Raw genomic sequence first — 20,460 nt, forward strand, 5'->3', positions numbered from 1 at the left:
CATGTTATAGAGTGCGGGAAATCTTAATGTCGTATTCTGATGCAACAAATAACGTTCTTGTCGCTGTCAGGAAAATACTTCGAAACATCAAGTCACTTAGATTCCATAGGCATCTTTCAATTTTTTTCAAATTAAATGGCGATTTACAGGTATATAACTCAACAAAAGAATACGAAAAAATTCATGAATACTCCACCTAATAGCATACACAGTGAATTATTTCAAAATTTCTGGTTGCAAAATCGATCTTTAAAAAAAATTCGGTAGGATAACATTACCGATTCTTGTAGTGATGTTTTCAGAGTACCACGTTTATATTATTTCGTTAGTTGTGTCTCATCGTGATGTATTTTTCCGGTATCGGAAATTTGGTGTTCGGAAACTTTTTGGACCCACCGTAGAAGGCAAATCGCTGAATATTCAGCAGTGTCCGGTGAAATAAAAGTGAACAATAGCTGGCGGGGAATCCGCGCGGTCAAATGAAGGTCAATACTGTTACGCGTAACGCAACCGGTGGTAATTCAGGGGCAGAAGCTGATACAGCCCTCCCACGCAGGATCCACGCGAGTCGGGTGTGCGTGTTACGCACTGCGAACCTCGAGATGAGGATGTGACGTGACTCTCTCAGATTTGTTAATTTGCTATTGCGCTGGCACCCGTTGATTCGCGCATTCAAGAATCTTGCGTGGGCACCGGGAGAGATTGTGCCACGATCTCGAGTATCTATTAGCTACAAGAGAAAGTTCTGTCGTTGTCTTATGGATTCAAAATTATTTATTGAAAATTTCGACAAAAACAAGTGTTATACATTTTTGTTCGTCGGACAAGGCCTTTTGCCGATACCTTTGCCGATTGAAGGCATTGCCTTCTCATGCGATCATCAACACTATCACCTTCTTAATCTGGGCTTTTCTTAATGAAGAAATTTCTCGAACTATCTTCATATTTATTTTTATTTTAATGTATTTGTGAAAATAATTACATTTATTTTTATCTACAACCGAAGCAACAGATTGTAATTTTTCTAATTTGTGATTTTTTAATGAAACTTTTTAGTAGTTAGTAATGATAGCAAAAGTTCTAAAAGAATGTTAAAATTATTGAAAATTTTTGTATTTTACTAGTATAGATTATATTGGGTTGGAACGAAAGTTCGTAGCGTTTGTAAATTAAAATTGAAAGCTAAAATTCAGATATTTATTCATAGATTCAATCAATGACATATTTTTCATTCTGTTCTATTACTTCTTGCCATTTTCCAGGTGACTTCTCGCGTTATTGAATAAACATATGAATTGAATATACTACTTTTATGAATCGAAACATATGAAATGAAACACCTTCATTTTATCTTTGATTCTTAATTTGAAAACGCTCTACGAACTTTCTTTCCTACCCATTATTAAGGTGCATCGTAAGGGTGAAATCAACTCTTCTGTTAAAACAGCAAAATAATTAATATTCCTACCATGATTCTAACTTCGCTTAGGTTTCTGCTTCACTTCTTAAGGTCAACTCTCTATTTTAAGACACGAAATTAATGTTTTCTCGAGCGTTATTTATTAAACGATGGAAAGTTGCAAAATTTAATCGCCAGAATAGTGGCCTCACACCGTTTCAGATACATTATTGCTAAATATTAGTATAGCGCTCGTAAAGTAAGTAGTTCTGCAATGCCCACGCTCCAGAGCAGTGAATAAATTTCAATAATTAATATGATTGGGTCATGAGCATATTGCTGCCGCCGCGGAATCGTTAGCGTAAGTTAGGCCTTAGAATGGCGGCATCCCTTTCACTGCAAATGGTCCATAAGTGTGCCATTATGCGCCTAATCGGGAATTTGTTTAAATAAACGCCACGGGACGAATTGGTCTGCAACGAAGCAATTGATTGTTTGATTTCTCGGTGGACTGTACTTTCTCGATCACCGGGCTCGTAAATGTCAGTGTTCAGTATGTTAGCACGAGTATTGTGCGAAATGAACTGCTGGAAAATAATAATTAGTAATAACGTCCCAACATAAATAAAATAAAATCATAAATAAATTACAATTACAATTGAATAAAAATTATGAATAAAGTGGTAATAAATTACAATTGCAAGTGCAGAAAAATTATACATAAATTACAGCTGCAAATAAATTAAAATCACATGTAAATTGAAACCAGAGGTACAATAAAATTATATATCTATAAATAAACTGTTTTAAATACTTTGTCATTCAGATTTTGCACTGAGAATAACAATATATAAGCGTAGGTACTAAACAATTAAATTGTCACTAAGATTTTTACAAGATTTCCTATTTAACGATTTTAGTTCTCATCATTATTCGATTTTTAATGACTGTTGTATGTAGGTTAGTATTCATTGTAACGAAAGAATCAAATTCCTTTGCTGCGAAAATGTTTCACCGAGCGGAAAATTTCGGAAACCGAGACTGTGCCAAATACTTGTTATTTTGAAATATTTTTATGTGTTACGGAAACGTAAATATCTAAACACGGAGTGACATAATTCGACGCTGGTTTAATAGCGAATATAATGCGGCGTGACAGCTAACACTTCCGTGTAAACAGATGTGGCGTGCAGCACGGAAACCCCTAATCACTCGCAGCCCGCAATTCGTGCGATTATGCGACAATAGTTTACACAGATAATCGGTTAAGTTTTGTCAACTAGCGTAACAATAATTTTTCTTAAAATCGCAATTAATAATTGCCAGTAAAACTTGGAATTTTTGGAAATCATTTTAACATTTTACGGACAATTGTTACTCAACTACAGTATTTTTCGAGTGACCGATAATCACCTAACTACTCAGTCCGTTAGAGTGCACTATAATAACATAACTGGACTTTAGAATCCATGAACTCGATAAGATATCGAAGGAACACTATATCGACTACAACAAAATCGAATTTTATTTATTTTTAGAGTCCGGCTTGGCATTGTAGGGCAAGGAATTTGTCTCACAAGGAAAGGACCCCAAGTGTCCGATTTTTTGTGAGATGATGGTACATGGATCCCTAATTATGTATGCAAAATATTAAGTGTGTGGTTACTCAGTAGTTCTAAAGATATAACCAATTAAAGTTTCATACATGTGAAACACGCAACCTGCTTACACGGCTAATCTAAATAGTAAATTAAACTTTAATTGTTTATATCTTTAAAACTATTGAGTAACTACACCTAATATTTTGCATACATAATTAGTGATCCATATACCATCATCTCACAAAAAATGATCAAAATCGAAGTCGGACACTAGGGGTCTTTCCGTTGTCAGAATGATTTCACTTTGCATAAATATCCGGCGGTCTAGTTGTCGAAAAAAGCTATTAACATCATAACATTATCGTGACAGGCATCGCGCGGAGCATGTTCTAACGTTAACGACAGAATGGCCGTGGTTGATTAGGCTTCAAGGCCTTGGTCACATATCGGACCCCTGGTCCGCAAATCTCGCGACGGTTGAATAGGCCGGCCTCTCTATCTCCATAGATGGTCATTAAGCTAACAACACCCTTCTCGATCAACATTTCCATGTTTCCCGTCGGTGATCTTCAGCTTCCTGCACCGTAATACCCTAAACGATTTCGCGTGAGTCTCCACCTATTGGAGTCATTTGAACACGTGATCGCTGAATTGCCCGCCACGTTTCCGTCGACTTAACGGTGCGTGCCTGCAATGCTAAACACCCATCAACGAATTTAATATACTCCTCATTGTCCCCGCCACGGGACCAGAGTCGGTGTCCCCACTCTACCATCCCCTTCTACGACGCTGCTCCCCCACGCTACTGCCACGGCCCGCTCACGTGACGCGTTCCTTTTCTGTCGTTGGCTGTTTTAACTTGGGAACAGTCTATATATGTACTGTTTAAATTCTATAGAAACATTTTAACCTGTTAACTGCTTTGCTTCGTAACAAGAACGTGCACTTGCGTACTTAATTATTTTTGAGCCAGCATTATCTTTGTCCTTTATTCATACTTAAATTGTATTTAATAGTAAATGCAATTTTTTTTATTACGTTAGACAAAAAATGCCATGTTTTCGTGACGGGTATATTCGACATAGTTAATTGGCTAATTTGCAACATTTCCAGAATAATTGAGATGGGAAGTGAGGGGAATACAATAGAGAGAATTGAGGGGATAGTTACCCCCTCTCTGCCAGTACCGGACCAGTCACGTGTCGTGACGCACGCATGGGGCGGAACGCGTCACGTGACCGTGACGCTGCGCAAGCGTGTGGGAACAGCTTCGTAAAAGGGGGAGGTAGAGTGAGGGGACAAGTCTTAATCTGGCGACTCGCTCCGAGATGATGCACGACGGCGGTTCGCGAAGCTTTCGCCGAGGCGCCGCAACGGAAATAGCCGGGGGATGCGTGCCAGTGATTCTCCCGACGTAATCGAATCTCGAAACGCCAAAGGTGTAAGAGAATGACACCGATCCTCGCCGAGAAATGTTTACAACACCCAGACCGATGATAAACGAGTTCGCTCATTAGTAATAACTGGTTCCGACAACAACGGGTGCGTTTTCGAAAATAATATTGTCATTAAACAACATATTAACGCGTTAAACAGTTACCAGTCCGCGCACGCTTCTTCAAACCATCGATTGCATAAGCTGATATCCGAAATAGATCTTGTAAAAACAGTTTCCTGTAATTGTTTGCTGGGAGATAATTGAAATTCTAATGACTATCCAGATAGCACATGACATCTTAAAAACGCTGCAGTTGGACATTCAGACGTCTTAAAGATGTCTCGTATGCCCTACCAACGTCTTCCGAACGTCTCCTGAATGTCTTGTGTTAGAAGACGGTACTACGTCTTAAAGACATACGTCAGGAGACGTTCGTTAGACATTCAGGAGGTGTTTAAGACGTCCTTAAGGAGTCTTGAAGGTCCATAAATGTTAATTAAATTGAAAGAAGGGAAGAGTAAAAATAGGTTTCGACAAAAACGAGATTAATGTTAACCCAATAAATAGCTTTATCACAAAAACGCATATGGAATTGACTTAAAAAGTGTAATAAAAATAACAATTACAATTAAAATCACAATAAAAATTGAGAATGAAATCGAAATCAAAATTGAAATTGAAATTGAAGCAGAAACACTAACTTGAACAAATAATGTTTATGGTTTTAAAGACGTCTTTTTAGGACGTAAGACTTTCAAATCTAAAATAGACGTAAAATGGGCGTCTTTAAGACGTCGTGTGCTATCTGGGTAGATGGAGAATAAAAATTGTCTGTATCAATGATGGGAAGTCCCAGAAAAATTGTGATTTCTTCCCATAATAATTTTAAAATATTGCTAATACTTTTTTTTTTACCAATAATGTTAAATTCTTGTTTCCGTACTGCATGATCCCCTAAGACAAATTGTGGCTACTCGGAGTTTGTGGGTCCAGCCGAACAAACTCAACGTGGGCTGTAGCCACGATGGAGATTCTATTTCTGTGCCGTCTCGGTACGAAGCTTCCTCGAATACCTTTGAAACGCGGCATTCCCAACTCCTGATGAAAATAATTCTATATGCTTTCGCAGAGCAACTGATGTTTACTACAGTTGAATCGCAAACCTATACACTTCCTCTCTTGAGAAACAATCTGTTTCTATTTAAATTTCAAATAAACTCTCATTCTCCAATTCTTCTTCATTGAAAATTTAAATTAAAAGTTTATATAGATTTACTATAGGTAAACGGAACATTATTACCTATTATTTCTCACCATTGATTTTAAAATTATGAGATAATCACAATCAAGAAAGGTGAAAGAAATTGACTATAATTTCGGTGAAATATTTTTATTCTTTTTTGGTTCGTTTCAGTTCAAAATATTTTGAAAAGCCCGCCAGATGTTTCGATTGACTCTGTGGTCTCATTACTTTTTAACGGAAACCACGGACCGGAGCAGGTTTCCTGAAATAACCATAACACGTTCTGATATGAGATACTGACAATTAGCCTGCGAAATTTATGACAGAAATCTTAATTGAGTTTTAGTGATTTTTATTCGATGTTTAAATTCCTAATAGAACGAACAAGTTATGCCAGTTGTAAATTTGCATAAACACCCGCCGTCTAGTAAAACATCATAAAATGTATCTGATTTAATCTCGTGTACCTAGAATTTGCTATAGTATATGCAGCAATATTGTCTGCGTCTGGAAGATTCAATTATGATAATAAATATGATAATTTTGAAACCATCAACTGGTAAATGATTAGCATTCCTACAGCTATAATCAATTTTTAAACTTCAAAAAATTATGCAATTTATATTTCTGAAAATGAGTTGTTATGTACAATTGACACTAGTTTTAAAAGTTCTTAATAATAATCTAATTTCATTGTCGTATCTGCAATTTTATAAATTTTTTTGCAATACAAAAATTTAATTTCATAGTTGATAGCCCCCCCCCCCCAATAGAATAATTATTTATACTTATTTAGTTTCATTGGTATATTCGGACGAAATTGGAGAAAGCGTATATTTATTTATAATATTATGCAAAGCAGTGATCGAAGGAAGCGCTTTTACCGGACAGACAATATTTTTAGACGCGTCTATACGGTGTCTCACTCAAAATAGAGCATGATTGGACTCCGGCGCGACGCCGCGCCGTACAACAATCGCGTCAAAATACTGTTCCGTGCTCTTGCCAATTGAATTCGTTCTGAACGAATCGTGAAAGGCATTCTACATTCGCGAACCGTATATCAGACTTGCTGGCATAATGCACGATAGCTATGTTTGGCACCACTTCCGTCTACAACCTGTGCACGCTCGGGTTCAGCCAATCTACAAGGCTGAAGCTTAAGTGAAATTTCAGAAGAATCTCCCACTTGTGGTGTGTATACACCCGTATATTTAAAAAATTTAAACTTAAATTATAATTAAAAATTTCGTACAGTTTTTTTTACTGAGGACACTTGGAATTTCTGTTAGTTATTTCGGCGTCGGATAGGCGTGGTTTCGTTGCTACTAGTATTCTAGATCACTGTTTATGGAAGGCTCGGAAAGAGTGTGTCTTGCAAAGTGCTTTAAATAGGTGTGGCTTGGCAAGTGCTTTAAATAGGCGTGGCATTATTGCCCTCCGTGTGCAGAGACCTCCGGAAGGGCGTGGTTTTTGCTACTTTTGTTCACACTGCACTCAGTAGGCGTGGTATTGTGGCTCTCAATTTTTACAGATTCTGCCCTTGTCCTGAAGAGGTAAACAAGTGAAAACCCAGATTGGCATGGTTCACAGCAAAGATTTAATTCGTTTCAACCCAGAATCTCCCTTATCCAAACGAAGCCTCACAAACATCACCTGAAACTTGTTAAAACTTCGAACTCCAATTCGTTATGTCAGAAAACTATTCGGAGCTCTTCTGCCACGAATATGCTCTTATCCTGTCACTTCCAGCTCTCAGAGATCTCTCACAACACAAACACAAAGCTACCGTGTTCAGCCGCTGTCGCAGTCACAGATCCAGCCGACAAGTCTAAAAAAAGAAGTCGCGAAGAGCACGCGATATGATTTTCTTCGGAAAATACGTACGCGCGTCAATTATCATCTTCTAACACGGCGTGCAATCTCCGCGCAAGGTGACGCCCGTCCATCTGTCGCGCGTCGCCGAGGGGATTCGATTAAGCCTGGTTAGCGGTCGACTAGTCAGCACAACAGCAGCACGGCTCACACGATTCACGTGAGAGCCGCCCGCGTCTATTTGCTCTTCCTATTTTCGTAGTCGTGTCGGTATATAAAGAACCCGTCCTCGGGACGTTGCCGAAAGATTTGGCAGCGCTCCGCGATTTTCTGCGCCGCAGCTCTCGGCGCCGTAGATAGAGCCGCTAGTGAAGCCGACCAGGGCCATAGTTCGGCTAGCGGAGCCGAGCCGGTGGTGTGCGAGACGCGGAAACTGTCACAGTGCTCCGGCTTCAGCGCGGTTACGGCGTCCAGTGAACGCGTTTGCTCCCTAGGGCAGCAGTAGGCGGCGCCATTCGCCGGTGACTGGCCCTACACGCAAGTGGGCGGAACCTACGCGCCGGTATACAGCGCTGCGACTGCCGCGACGCGGCGGGCGGACCCTAGTGGGCAGTCCCCACCTCCCGGTGGGCGGTCTCTAGCTCCCTAAAACCCTATAACCACCAAACGAAGACAAATTTTTGGCTTTTTCTTTCAGTCAACCGTCTCGTAACAGTGTTGACTGAATGATAGATGCGTAATGTCCATGCGTTGCTGTCAGCTTGTCCAAGACCACTGTCTGGATCGTATAGAGTCCACTAGTGACCGGTGACGCGGTCTCCCGTGTTTTGAACCCGACACACGTGCTCGCGACCCTGTTCAAGTAATTCTCCCGTTATTTCGGGCAAGTCTCGTCGCTGCTGGCAGCGAACTGGGCCGAACGGAACACTACCAGCTGGCACCGATCGGAGATAAATAAAGCACGTGGGGGCTTGGACTGAGAGAGGACTTTTTCGAAGAGAGAGGAAGAATTTTGGAAAGTGATTCGGTGGAATGTGGAGAGAGTGAACGGGGATAGTGAACATGGGGAACACCGACAGTGTGCACGATGTGGAGATGAGCTCCCTGTCGCACGTTGACAATGACCGGCCTCACATTGTGGTAAATAGACTGGTGTTGTTGATGTTGGATCTTGTTTGTTTGGGGGATATCATTCATGTTTTATAGGTGACATCTCATATTATCATGGGGTGTTCTGGATGATGTAACAAACAATGATTTTCTGCATTAAAAATGTGAAATGTAGTACTTTTCTCAGATAAATAAAATCTGGTAAAAACGTTTAAACCCCTAAAATGTAATAAAATCTTTTGAGTCGTACTTCAAAATAAATACACACTATTAAATTAATAAAATATAATAAATGTTCGAAAGCATAATTAAATGAAAATTTTAAAAATTAATAATACTTTCACATAAAAGGAATTATCTCAATATTGTTAACAATACTTCTAAATTCTTATTTAATCTAGAATAAAATCACTATACATGCAATAGTTACACTTATCACGTCGAAAATTTAGTACGCAATAAAGAGCATACACAAAACTCAGCAAGTAAGTTAGTAAACTTTCATACCGTTATCAGTAGTAGTTCGTGCGAAATTAAAAAATAAATTTTCATATTTCCGTTGTGACACGCTGTTTAAACTTGTATTTACTGCGAAGTCAAACGACAAATCACAAGATAACGTATTCTGACATAACGTACGTTCACGCGGGCAGAAACTCCTTTATGCGAACGTCAACTTTCATTTTATGAAATCGAAAATATTTAGCTCGACATTGTTGTATCATAATTCAATATTGTTATCAAAATTTCATTGCGCCACAATTTTATAATAATTTTGTTTTCAATTTTTGACATGTTACTCAAACGCGAATTTTTCTCAAATTCAACTACAAAAAATATATATTTTGTACATATTTCTACAAAGTACATTACAACAAAGTTTCATCAAAAACGGTTAGTGTAACTTGAACACGTTTCCTCGTGAGTAATAAATAATTGTGTCGCAGAAACGTGAGAATAGTTGACGGTTTCGAAACGTGTCTTTATCAGATTTCTAAATCGAGCATAGGTCGGCGCGTTACTACGCGATTCGACAACCGACAACATTAGAGTAAGAAAAATTGGCTCCGATCGCGTAAGAATTACGAAAGACTACCATTGACAGGTCGAACAGGTTGTAAAAGCAGACCACGACGTATATGCCGGGCATAGGCGCCAGTAAATATACGATATGCAGTGTGCACTTACTTGACACACGATACAATGCAGCGTGCGCAGTTTATACCCGTTTACGAAATTAATTGTAATTATATACTACACATTATTAATAGAGCCTTTTATTTTTAATTTTAACTAAAATTAAAGCTAAACTTCGTTTCCAAATTTAATAATAATTAAGATTAAACTGATTTTGAGTTCCAAAAATTTAATAAAAATTAAAATCAAACTCATTTTAAGTTCTAAAATTTAATAAAAATTAAAATTAAAATGATAGTACAGTTTCAAGACTAATCCGATTAAGTTTTTTAAAATTTAATCGAAATTTTCAAATTAAACTGATTGTAGGTTCTAAAATTTAATAATAAATTGTGATCCCTCCTGCATTTTGATAACTGATAAGCTACTTTATAGTTTTTGGGGCATACAAATCTGAAATCCATTTTGTCCACCAATTATAATTTTCGGGAAATTTCATTTGGGGAAAAGTCATATTTTTTATTGGTAAATGGAAAAAAATTATATGTTGTACAGTTTCATGTGAACGATATTACGGCAAGCATTATACAATAATAATGTATATTTTCTTTGTTACAGAGAACACCAATGCGCCCGATGATAGCGGAATACGACCCAAAGAAGCACGGTGTGAAAACAGAACTTTCAGACATGGTTCTTGTCAAGTAAGTGCGACACATGGTTTAGCGAAACCGACGCGAACGAACAGTTCAACGATAGTTGAGCAATTCACAATCTGCTACCACGACCAATCATCACCATTGCTTTCTTGCCAAATCTCAAATGCTCCGTGCTCAAGCAAACGTGAGTGATAACCCGAGGATCATATATTGTGCATTCCATCGTATATATGTGTATTCTCTCATTTTATATGCTCTGTTATCTATTTTGTTACATACGTATATGTATTGTTTATAAACAAACATATATACATATTTTTTTATTATTATATTATACATAAATCACTACTAATATAATCACGCATATCGCCCTGACCGCTGACGTAGAATTCGTAGTTATAGCTGCCACCAAAGATGCTTGACGATTGACCGCTGAATCGTGACGATTCCATTGCTAGTTTGTGCTTCCATTTTGTTCACTGTCTTTATTCACGCTCCGACTGTATAGTTTCAGACCCTGTTTGCTCCGCCCCTTTTTAATCATGTCACGCCCACGAAATGAAGAATTGTATTCCTAATATATCAATTTTAAGAGTAAACACGAATGTACTTGAGATAGTTACTAACAAAATATTTACACTTTATTTTATTCAATTAATTTTTGAAATGTTTCATGGAAAATGGCAATTTGCATACAATCCACAGTAATAATACACTTTCGTTATTCCTTATATGTGAAGCAGCTTGCTTTTAAGTGTCCCAAGTGGGCGTGGTTTCGAAGCTCCCAACTTCTACGAAGCCAGACCAGTGCTCCGTAAGACACTCTGTCTTCATATCCACATTAAAAAGATTATAATCTTACTTTTCACTTTTCACAAGCCCATTGTTCTCTTTATGCAGAAAGCTATAATATTCTTTTTATTTACAAAGTGGGCGCATCTTAACTGGGCGTGGCTTCGTTGCTCGGAACTCTTACAGGATGAGAATAGTGCTCCACTGCACAATTTGTACACATGCCTCATTTAAAACAACCTGGAAAAAAATTTGTCCAAGCTCTGATAGGAAATTGTTTATTGTTATTTTCCTATATTAAGTACTCCACGTAAAGGTATTTTTGTAATCTTTGCCTAAGTTTAATTTAGTAGTGCACAATATACTTTTCCACTTATTATCTTCCTTTGTCTTTTTATTGGTTGGTGTGGGCGTGGTTTCGTAACTCCCGGCTCCAATGTAGCCAAGTGAATTTCCAAGAGAAGATATTATATATTAAAATTCCAAAAGAGTGGGTGTGACTTCTTAGCTTCTCACATTTATCTAAATAAATGAACGTATTCGTGTTGATTTCAATTGTAGCTCGAGACTATATTAATCGCGACTATACATCACAAAATTCCCCGAAAGCTAGAATGGCTTTAGCAACTGCCTCGTCGTGCAAACTTCGCAATCCATTTTAATCTATAGTCGGCTTCCGTTTCGCTTACTGTCACGCATTTTACAAACATTCCTCACGTGACAGCATCAGAGATGATACTGATACTGACTATGACAGATATGAGTGTCATATACTACGACAGAAATGTCTAATCGTTAACTATAACAAATTCCTTTCGAAATCCAACCGCGGCAATAAATTTGGTTCTTCAACGTCAAAGTGAATAAACGAATTAGATTCTCTTGCACATGAGGTGGCGGATTTTAACAAAAATCTAAAAATGTTTGTAAAAACTTTTCCATTTATTTCCATAAATACATTTTTACAAATATTTGTAACACACAACTTGTTAAGAGGTTCCTAGATATCGTCAGAATCCGCCATTTTGAATGCAAGGAGGTGCGATTCTTCGTAAGCGGTCTCGTGATAAATGCTTTCAAGATTATAAGAATAAGAATTAAAAATTAAAAATCGTATACATCTAGAGCAGGCAGTGTCCTTTATTTTCAACTGAAAAATATAATTCAAATACATTCAAAACAAGTAGTCCTTTGAAGGATAAAAGCGAAAGATACCTAAAACATGGTCTCTGCTACTTTCTGTCAAAGGTAGCACTGCAGGCAAGCAAATTGACATGAGAGGATACAATATAGATGAATCGTGCACCTAAGACTATCGATTTCCCGCACAAACAAGCGATTCTCTCGATCGTCGATTTAGCGGCAACGTCGCGAAGCCGAGAAAACTCGATGGAATTTGCGCAGAAGATGGAATTCCCCCTTGCTGCACCTTTTAATAATTTTTTTTGCTTTCGAAACAATTTTTGTCCATTTCATTCTCTTCCATATCTCTAGTACAGGCCGGAACAGGAGATGTGGCAACACCGCATACAGACAGAACATCAGTCCGATCAACTGCACATGCGCAGTAGCATATAGAGACGGCCCTGATGTAATGCGATCACTTCAAATCTGACTGAGACAGCGTTGCCAAATTTACCATGTTCCGGCCTGTACTAGAGACAATTCGTGCGCCATTTTGTCTTCTCCGACGCGACGTCTAGTTACGTAAGAATTCATTTTTCACGGGACAACAACATTGTGCAAAGTCAATTGTAATCGCGAGTTCGGTTTCCTTTAAACGCGCCGTTCAACGAAACCCCATGTTCAGCCAAGTTAATTGCTAATTGCTAATTAGGCGCGCATCGATCCGCGGAACACCTGTTGCTCGATCATCAGCGTGATCGCCAGCCGTGTAATCGGCTCGGTAATTTCGCGTCGAAGTAATTAGTTGGCAAGGTTAATTACTGTTCTGGAAAACGTGTACACTTTGTTAATTTGTTTCCGCGAATTTTCGACAAACCGCCGGTATAATTAGTATGGCGACCGTGTTAGAGAACGTGGAAAAAAATGTTTCTTTCCTTTCATGTTAGTTATTCGAAACCTCAAACACGATTTACCTCAATTTTTTATTATAATTTATATTATATATTTTTCATATTTTATTTCTTTGGTGTTACATTGTAAGCATTTAAAAATTTTATGAAATTATTTACAAGACCTCATCAAATTGGTCATATAATTTTATTAAACTGTTAACATGGTTTTATTGAATTACTCACACATTTTCATACTTTTTCATCTTTTGTGTAAATTAAAATTCTGTTCATGGTTTAAAGTTCTGTTCATTTAGTTCTTGGTTGTCAAATTAGAAAAAAATGTCTCTAGAAGCTATTATACATTCAGATTACTCAGTGTTAACTAATAAAGCGGAAATAGAAAAAGAAATTTAACTGAAGTCGGTAAAACAGGAGTCAAAAAACCGATAAAATGGAAATCTACCGTGAAACAATGGCTCAGCGCGACGTGAGAGCTGGAGGAGAGGAACCGACGCGACATTATCGAGGTAAAAACCCATATCGCGACAGAATCGAGAGAATTACTAACTAGAAAGAAGCAAATATAAATTGTACGGTATGTAAAGTAAAAATCTAATGCGAGATACAAACGGGCGCCATCAGCACACCGCAGCACAGTGGGGATGTAAACGCGACGTTACGGAGGGAAAACCGTATTTATGATAAAAGTGCGAATATTTTTGTATGAAAATGTTTGACATTTGGAATATTCAAGAGAAAAAAAAAGGTGTAAGAAGGGGGAGTCCCGCGACGGTTTCTTCGTTATTGGTTGAGGATGCTTCGCCCCTGGGGGCAAGCGGTGTGCGCGGGCGGACTGCTATCGTTTTGAAGGATATAAAGATGACAATTGTCTTTACCATATAATATGTGCATTTATATGATTCCAGACTTGCGTATAAACTGCAGGCATAGATTCGGGCTCTATGAAAGTGCTCTGCGAATAACATGAAAGTGACGCAAAAAAAAAAAATGTCAAACAGTCTCCGATGGACAATCGCGGGTTTAGACAAAACAAAAAAAAAAAACGAAACAAAACGGTCCGGATCTCATTTCACGAAACAAAATTCCAAAACCAAAAAAAAAAAAAATCGTGCGAGAACCTCTGATCGGACGTAACCGTGACGCAAACGCCGACGCACGTTCTCGAAATTCCGTTTTAGTATTGCGACAAAAATTTGTTTGGACAACGTACGATTTTTTCAAACAAACCAAAATCGAGGCAAAGCTTCCAAAAACTGTAGAAACGCCAGAAAACCAAATTGGTCATCGAGTAAAAACATAGATCGTTCGAATTCGATACGAAGTATATGTATATGTGTATACATCTGTATATGTATATGTTCAAACAAAACAAACAAAAAAATACACGTTCGGCGAGAAGTGCAAAATGAAAAACGAAGGCTTGTTAGTCGTCGTACTGCGTCGTGGCGCTGGCCGTCGCGGTGATGCAGTGCGGTGGTTGCAGCGGCCTCTAAGCCTGATCGCGGCGCGTGAACTATTGTCACGTGTCACGTGACACACACAGACTCTATGACGGAGCTTTCTCGACAGAAAGCTTCGCACGACTACGGAGAGAACTACCGCACCTAAATGGGTACCTATATGCCTACACACCTAACTTTTTAACGATTTTTTATCACACTATTGATCGTCGACCTATTTGTCCCCCACCCCCCTTCGAACACACAAACAGACGAACATACACGTACACAACACACTGGAGACTCAAACGAATGAACGAAGTCCCGAGGATCCCACGGGTTCCTATAGTGCTAGGGCCCTACAGTATTTATAATACTAGGATGCTAGGGTCCCTATAGTTAGGCGCTGAACATCGGTATATGTATAATGGTGAACATAGGTGCATGGGCGTGACAATAGTCATTTTACATTTTATAAATCTGGCAAATATTTATTGAACAAGTCACAAAAAGAGTTAAAATTTAAATTATTTATTTAATTTGTAGTACAAGAATTGGCCCCTGGGGCACTGCTTCATATATGTATCTACATATTCCATTTACTATGCAAGTCCCCGTGTGGGCGTGGCTTTATGTGCTCTCGACTTCCACGGAGTAATGGGTGAAGGAACTGCTGTTTTGAAAATTTTGTCACAGTCTTGATAAAAATATATTTTGTTCCCAGCAACACAATGCCTCGTAGAGACGTGAGGTACATAAAGTGATACATAAAGTGGTAAATAGTCATGGTTTCACTCATTCCTGTATAGTGGTCTCAGAGGGCTTGGTTTTGCAGCTCCCAAAGAGCCAGGGCGCGGTGCCCCAGAGAGCAATTTATGTTTAATCCACTTTCCATTTGTAAAGATATCAAAAGGATCAAGCACATATAATTAATATCGTCATTAAATTATCTCTCATCGCCCTATATTTCAACTCAATTTTTTAAAAGCTTATAATTCAATGAGCACTTGTACTCCAAATTAGAAAAAAGTGTTTCACCCAAGTCACAACATTAATTTAAATTATCTCTAATCGTATCGTTGGAATATTCTGATAATTTTGAAAATATTCCAAAAATGGTTGACAATCAGTCCAATTGTTTCTGAGATCCCGCGTCAGGTGAGCGGACACCTCGTGAGGAATTAAAATAACCGAAGCCCGGTGGATTCCGTGGAGAATTTTGCCAGAAATTATCCCGGAAGTTCGAATTTCTAATTCTGCTCTTGACGGAACTGGTCTCTGCCAAATGCGAATCGTCGGCTCGCGAAACACGTCGCGCCCATGCACTTTTTCCGTGATCGAGAAACATAATTGTACTGACTTGACGAGAACCGGCGCACGTAGGATCAAAAGCATCGCGTCGAAAAGTTCGAGGTCGATCGAGTGCTCGCTTGTGGGCGATTTTGCTCGACGTTCCCTCAGCATGCTTGCTCATGACCGGGAGCTGGATAACAGGGAAGAAATCGAAGGCTGAATCGATAAGAATGTCTTCTACCAAAAAACACGTTTTTCTCCGATTTCATTTTTAACAGAAAAACTTGTATCTTAGCTGATTCCTCGAGTGAAACTTAATCGAAAATGTGAAACAAAGTTTTTGAATATTGGGCTCAGTTTTCGAGTAAATTATATATCATCTTAATGATATAAATAAATTTCATATCATCTTACCAAAAAATTATATTTGTTCAGTATTGTATAAAGAATCGCGTCTAATGCTATTTTATCATGAATGTCGTCTAATGCTATTTTATTACAAATTTTTGAAATCGTTTTTGTCTGAACGAGGCCTCGTATGAAGAAATTTTATTCTATATTTTCAGCTCTGCTTCTCAAATAAAATTATTGAGGTACATAAAATAAAACGAAATGTTTTTTGTTTTCCGTGACAGTTAAATAACGTTGATAAATCCTCGCTTGTCAACGATGAGAGATCTCGCGTCACTCACTGCCAACTCCATCCCCACTAGATTTCTGCCTGTAATAAGTGTCCAGCTTTCGCTTGATCAAAACGCGTGGATCACAGCCTTATCGTGCATCGTGCTCGCTCAGAGTAACGTTTAATTCATAAGCGCACGTGCAGTGGCGTAGGCGGACCTCATTCTTCCTCCTCTGCCTTTGCCAACTGTTGACACTCTACGATGATTGATAAATTGTGGATCGTTATGCCAATCCAGTGTTTCGTAAATCACTTCTCTCAGAAATTTATTGTTAATAGTGCTTTGTTATTCGTGAAGTACTGCCAATTTTTAAAAATCATTTCTGGTAAATATTACTTCTGTAAAACTATTTTCTAATTAGATGAACAATGATTAACGACAGCGTTGTAGCGAACAAGAATTAATTTATGTTTTTGATACGACTTGTTTGTTTGTGGTGCTTATTATTTAACAATTTTTGAACTAGTATATATATTCACATTAATCCCTTGTAACAAATTTAAAAATTCATTATGAAAATTTTATTTATTAGAAACAAACAAGATCCACTACTCTAATAGTTATTCATAAAATTTTTAATTCAAAAGAGACTATTATTCAAAATTTGTTGTTGAAACAGAAGAAAGTGATGCTTTCAAAAATCCGCCTACACTGCTTCGCATGCTCCAAAGGCTCCCATTACTCTAGATCAGGAGTGGGCATTTTTGTCTCAATTGAGATAAGACCGTCCCCACCATAGCGCCCAGTGTCCCCCACCAGTATCCCTCGTTACCATGGAGAAAGTTACACGCTTCGTCCGTTGGTGGGGGAAGCAGAAGTTTGAGGGGCCCCTAGCGTGCTCACCCCTGCTCTAGATTTAGATCTTCAGAAAAATCAAAATACTTCGATCCTCCCTGTTCCCCATCTTCCTCCAATGGCATGCATGCATCGCGAAAAAGGCAATCCAGCTAGCACCATGAACCAGGCATTAAAAGCACATGTGACTTAACATGCTTGTGACAGAGACCATCAAAAACCCTTCAACGAATTAGTACTTCAGTACCAATCGTGTACGGACAACCTTATATAACCTGAAAAATAACTGAAACAGTTTAGCATACCCCAAATCATCCAAGACAATTTCAGTTACCAAAGACAGAGTATTTAAATGACTTCCATAGTTTCAGAGGAAGGGAAAATTGTTTAACAAAGTCATATAACTGGTTAAAATCTAAGTAGATGAAAGTCTTTCCTTTCTACTTCAGGAAGACTCTTCTCAAAACTCTTCTCAATGTCGATAATGGTTCAAAGTCACCCAAGATCACCGACCCAAAAACTGGTGAAAAACAAAATTTTATTAGATTGCAATTTTGCCCGCTAATTATCGAATGAACCTCGATTGCAAACGTTTATTCCTACCTCTCGAAAACTGAAGGAAACTGTCTTGTCTTAGATGACCCATCCTGTACATTGTGTCCAGTAGCTAAAATAATCAGGAAACAGAATTTACAATATCCTCCTAGCCTGATAAAGTTAGGTGCACACCACTAACAATAGTACTTGACTTGAAGACCATGTCCCAACGATGCAATGATCATCAGAACTAGGGTATCCTCTACCCGACAACTGTCAACTACCCCCGACTGTCATGATCCAACCTAGCAATCAGTTCTCCGAAAGAAACAACTCGTTCACAGTCCACCTCGACGCCATTACTCCAAAGCTCTCCACCACATCTTCCCAAAAGAAGAAACGTGAAATACACTGATAGTCATAATAGCTGTCCACTCTACTCCCATCATTCTAAGCTAGTACTAGCGTGTCGTGGACATGTGGTGTTATGATCATCGCTCAAAGCTAGCAACGACCGATTGGAGTGGCCATCTAACGGGATTCCAAGTGTCTTCCACATTTCCTCTTTCGCAAAACGAGTTCACACTAGGTTACAAACCGCGGCACACCGTGTCACAGACCCACAACACTGAGCGACCCCCATATGGTCCCCGCGCGCTCTTACCCCGCAGCAACCCTCTACCACCGCTGACAAGAACACCTCGCTAACGACATCGGTTTTGCAGATACAAGTGCGAGAAAAATGAGGTACCGATTACCGTTACGAACGGCTCGACGTTGCCGCTCGTGGAGCGGCCTAACGACGAGGAAGCGGCGCTCTACAATCCCTTCGAGCACCGGAAGCTGGCTCACCCTACATCGGATATGGACACGCTGATTCATCTGCTGAAGGGTAGCTTAGGGACAGGGATTCTGGCCATGCCCATGGCCTTCCGCAATGCTGGACTGCTATTTGGCCTGCTTGCTACCTTTTTCATAGGCGCGGTGTGCACCTATTGCGTGCACATCCTCGTTAAGTGCGCTCACAACCTCTGCAGGCGGACACAGACACCTAGCCTAGGGTTCGCCGATGTTGCCGAAGCTGCATTTCTTGTTGGCCCAGAACCTGTGCAGAAATACGCTCGCCTAGCCAAGTGAGTATCACTTTCCTCTTCAAGTTCTTCTTCCGGGGGTGCGTAATGACGTGGTTTAAAGGTTGCTGAAAGGCTATAGACAGATTTGGGTGGTAGGACAATCGTAGGTACCTACTCTTGACGCTAGGCTGCTGATCCCACTCCTGGGTTCTGGCGGGAACGGTCGACATAGGAGCTCAGCGTCACCACACGTCACGCTCCGTGTAGCGGGGAGTAGGGATATCACTGGGTCCCTCCAAGTGTCTCACTGCCATCTCCTGATGGACGAAAATAGTGAAACTATTTTTCAAAATCATTTTTTTTTAAATGAAATTTGTTCTTCGCAGAAGAATTGTAAATATCTTTATACCAACTTCAACCACGCCATCAATTTTTAATATATTTCAATTTGTTTACAAATTCTCGACTTTCCCCGTTAAAATTGTTCGATAAGTTTTGGAGGTTAAAGTAATTGAGATAACGGGAGCTGAAGGACTGCGTATAGGTTTGACTTATTATAGCGACTTATCTCCACCAGGTCTAGCAGCGACCGGCAGTGGGCGTCAGTTCTGTGGTCGGCGACCGATGCCAAAAATGGCTTCCCTCTTTCAGTCAGCTTTGCATACGTAATAGCGAAGTCTTACGTGGAGAATGCTCCTTCGAGAAACTCTGTTACGTTCGCTTCCTCCCCCCCACCCCTCTTTGGCAAATACGGATTACCAATTAGGGATTCTGAATGTTTACTAAATTCCACATTATTACTTTTCAGAGCGACGATCAATTCGTTCCTGGTGATTGATCTGATAGGCTGCTGTTGCGTCTACATAGTGTTCATCTCAACGAACGTAAAGGAGGTGGCCGACTATTATACGGACACCGATCGAGATGTCAGGCTATACATGGCTGCTCTGCTACCCCTGTTGATCATTTTCTCCCTGGTGAGGAACCTGAAGTACCTGGCGCCGTTCTCCATGGTTGCCAACATCCTGATCGCTACGGGAATGGGGATCACGTTCTACTACATCTTCAGCGACCTGCCCACTATCCGCGATGTGCCGAATTTTTCGAGCTGGTCTCAGCTACCTCTGTTCTTCGGCACGGCCATCTTCGCACTCGAAGGCATCGGTGTGGTAAGTATAGTCATCGTCGAAACCTAACCCACACCTTTACAACTATCCGTTTCTACTGATGCAGTTTTATGGATATCAGAAGTCTCCTGGCGCTAGGATAGCTACCATTCAATCGTTGATACACTTACATATTCCAGTTGATTCTGATAATAATAGTTCTACTGTAATAATATCTAGCAGCATGCGCATACTAAGCAAAACGGACACGCCATTTGTATTCGAACCGATACCTGATCGG

The 20,460-nt window shown here is 39.4% G+C and overlaps 1 protein-coding gene and 1 long non-coding RNA gene across 6 annotated transcripts in view; one reads left to right on the forward strand and one right to left on the reverse strand.

Moving 5' to 3' along the window:
- LOC143217794 (proton-coupled amino acid transporter-like protein pathetic) overlaps positions 1-20,460 on the forward strand; it is a 40,236-nt gene that overhangs the window by 12,733 nt on the left and 7,043 nt on the right. The window contains exons 1-4 of one of the 5 annotated variants that reach the window (XM_076442418.1): positions 8,388-8,636; positions 10,362-10,447; positions 18,706-19,113; positions 19,862-20,222. In XM_076442418.1, coding sequence (XP_076298533.1) covers positions 8,559-8,636; positions 10,362-10,447; positions 18,706-19,113; positions 19,862-20,222 — 933 coding nt within the window. In that variant the 5' untranslated portion in view covers positions 8,388-8,558. Of the gene's footprint in view, positions 1-8,387; positions 8,637-10,361; positions 19,114-19,861; positions 20,223-20,460 lie in introns of those variants that run through there. The other 4 variants (XM_076442419.1, XM_076442420.1, XM_076442421.1 and 1 more) reach the window with 4 other exon arrangements.
- On the reverse strand, positions 1,098-8,092 carry LOC143217800 (uncharacterized). The gene is made up of 2 exons (XR_013010899.1): positions 7,338-8,092; positions 1,098-7,229 (listed from the first exon to the last, which is right to left on the reverse strand). It is a non-coding gene; the product is annotated as an uncharacterized LOC143217800 (long non-coding RNA).

This window comes from Lasioglossum baleicum, chromosome 18, assembly GCF_051020765.1.
Source record: "Lasioglossum baleicum chromosome 18, iyLasBale1, whole genome shotgun sequence".
NCBI lineage: Eukaryota > Metazoa > Arthropoda > Insecta > Hymenoptera > Halictidae > Lasioglossum > Lasioglossum baleicum.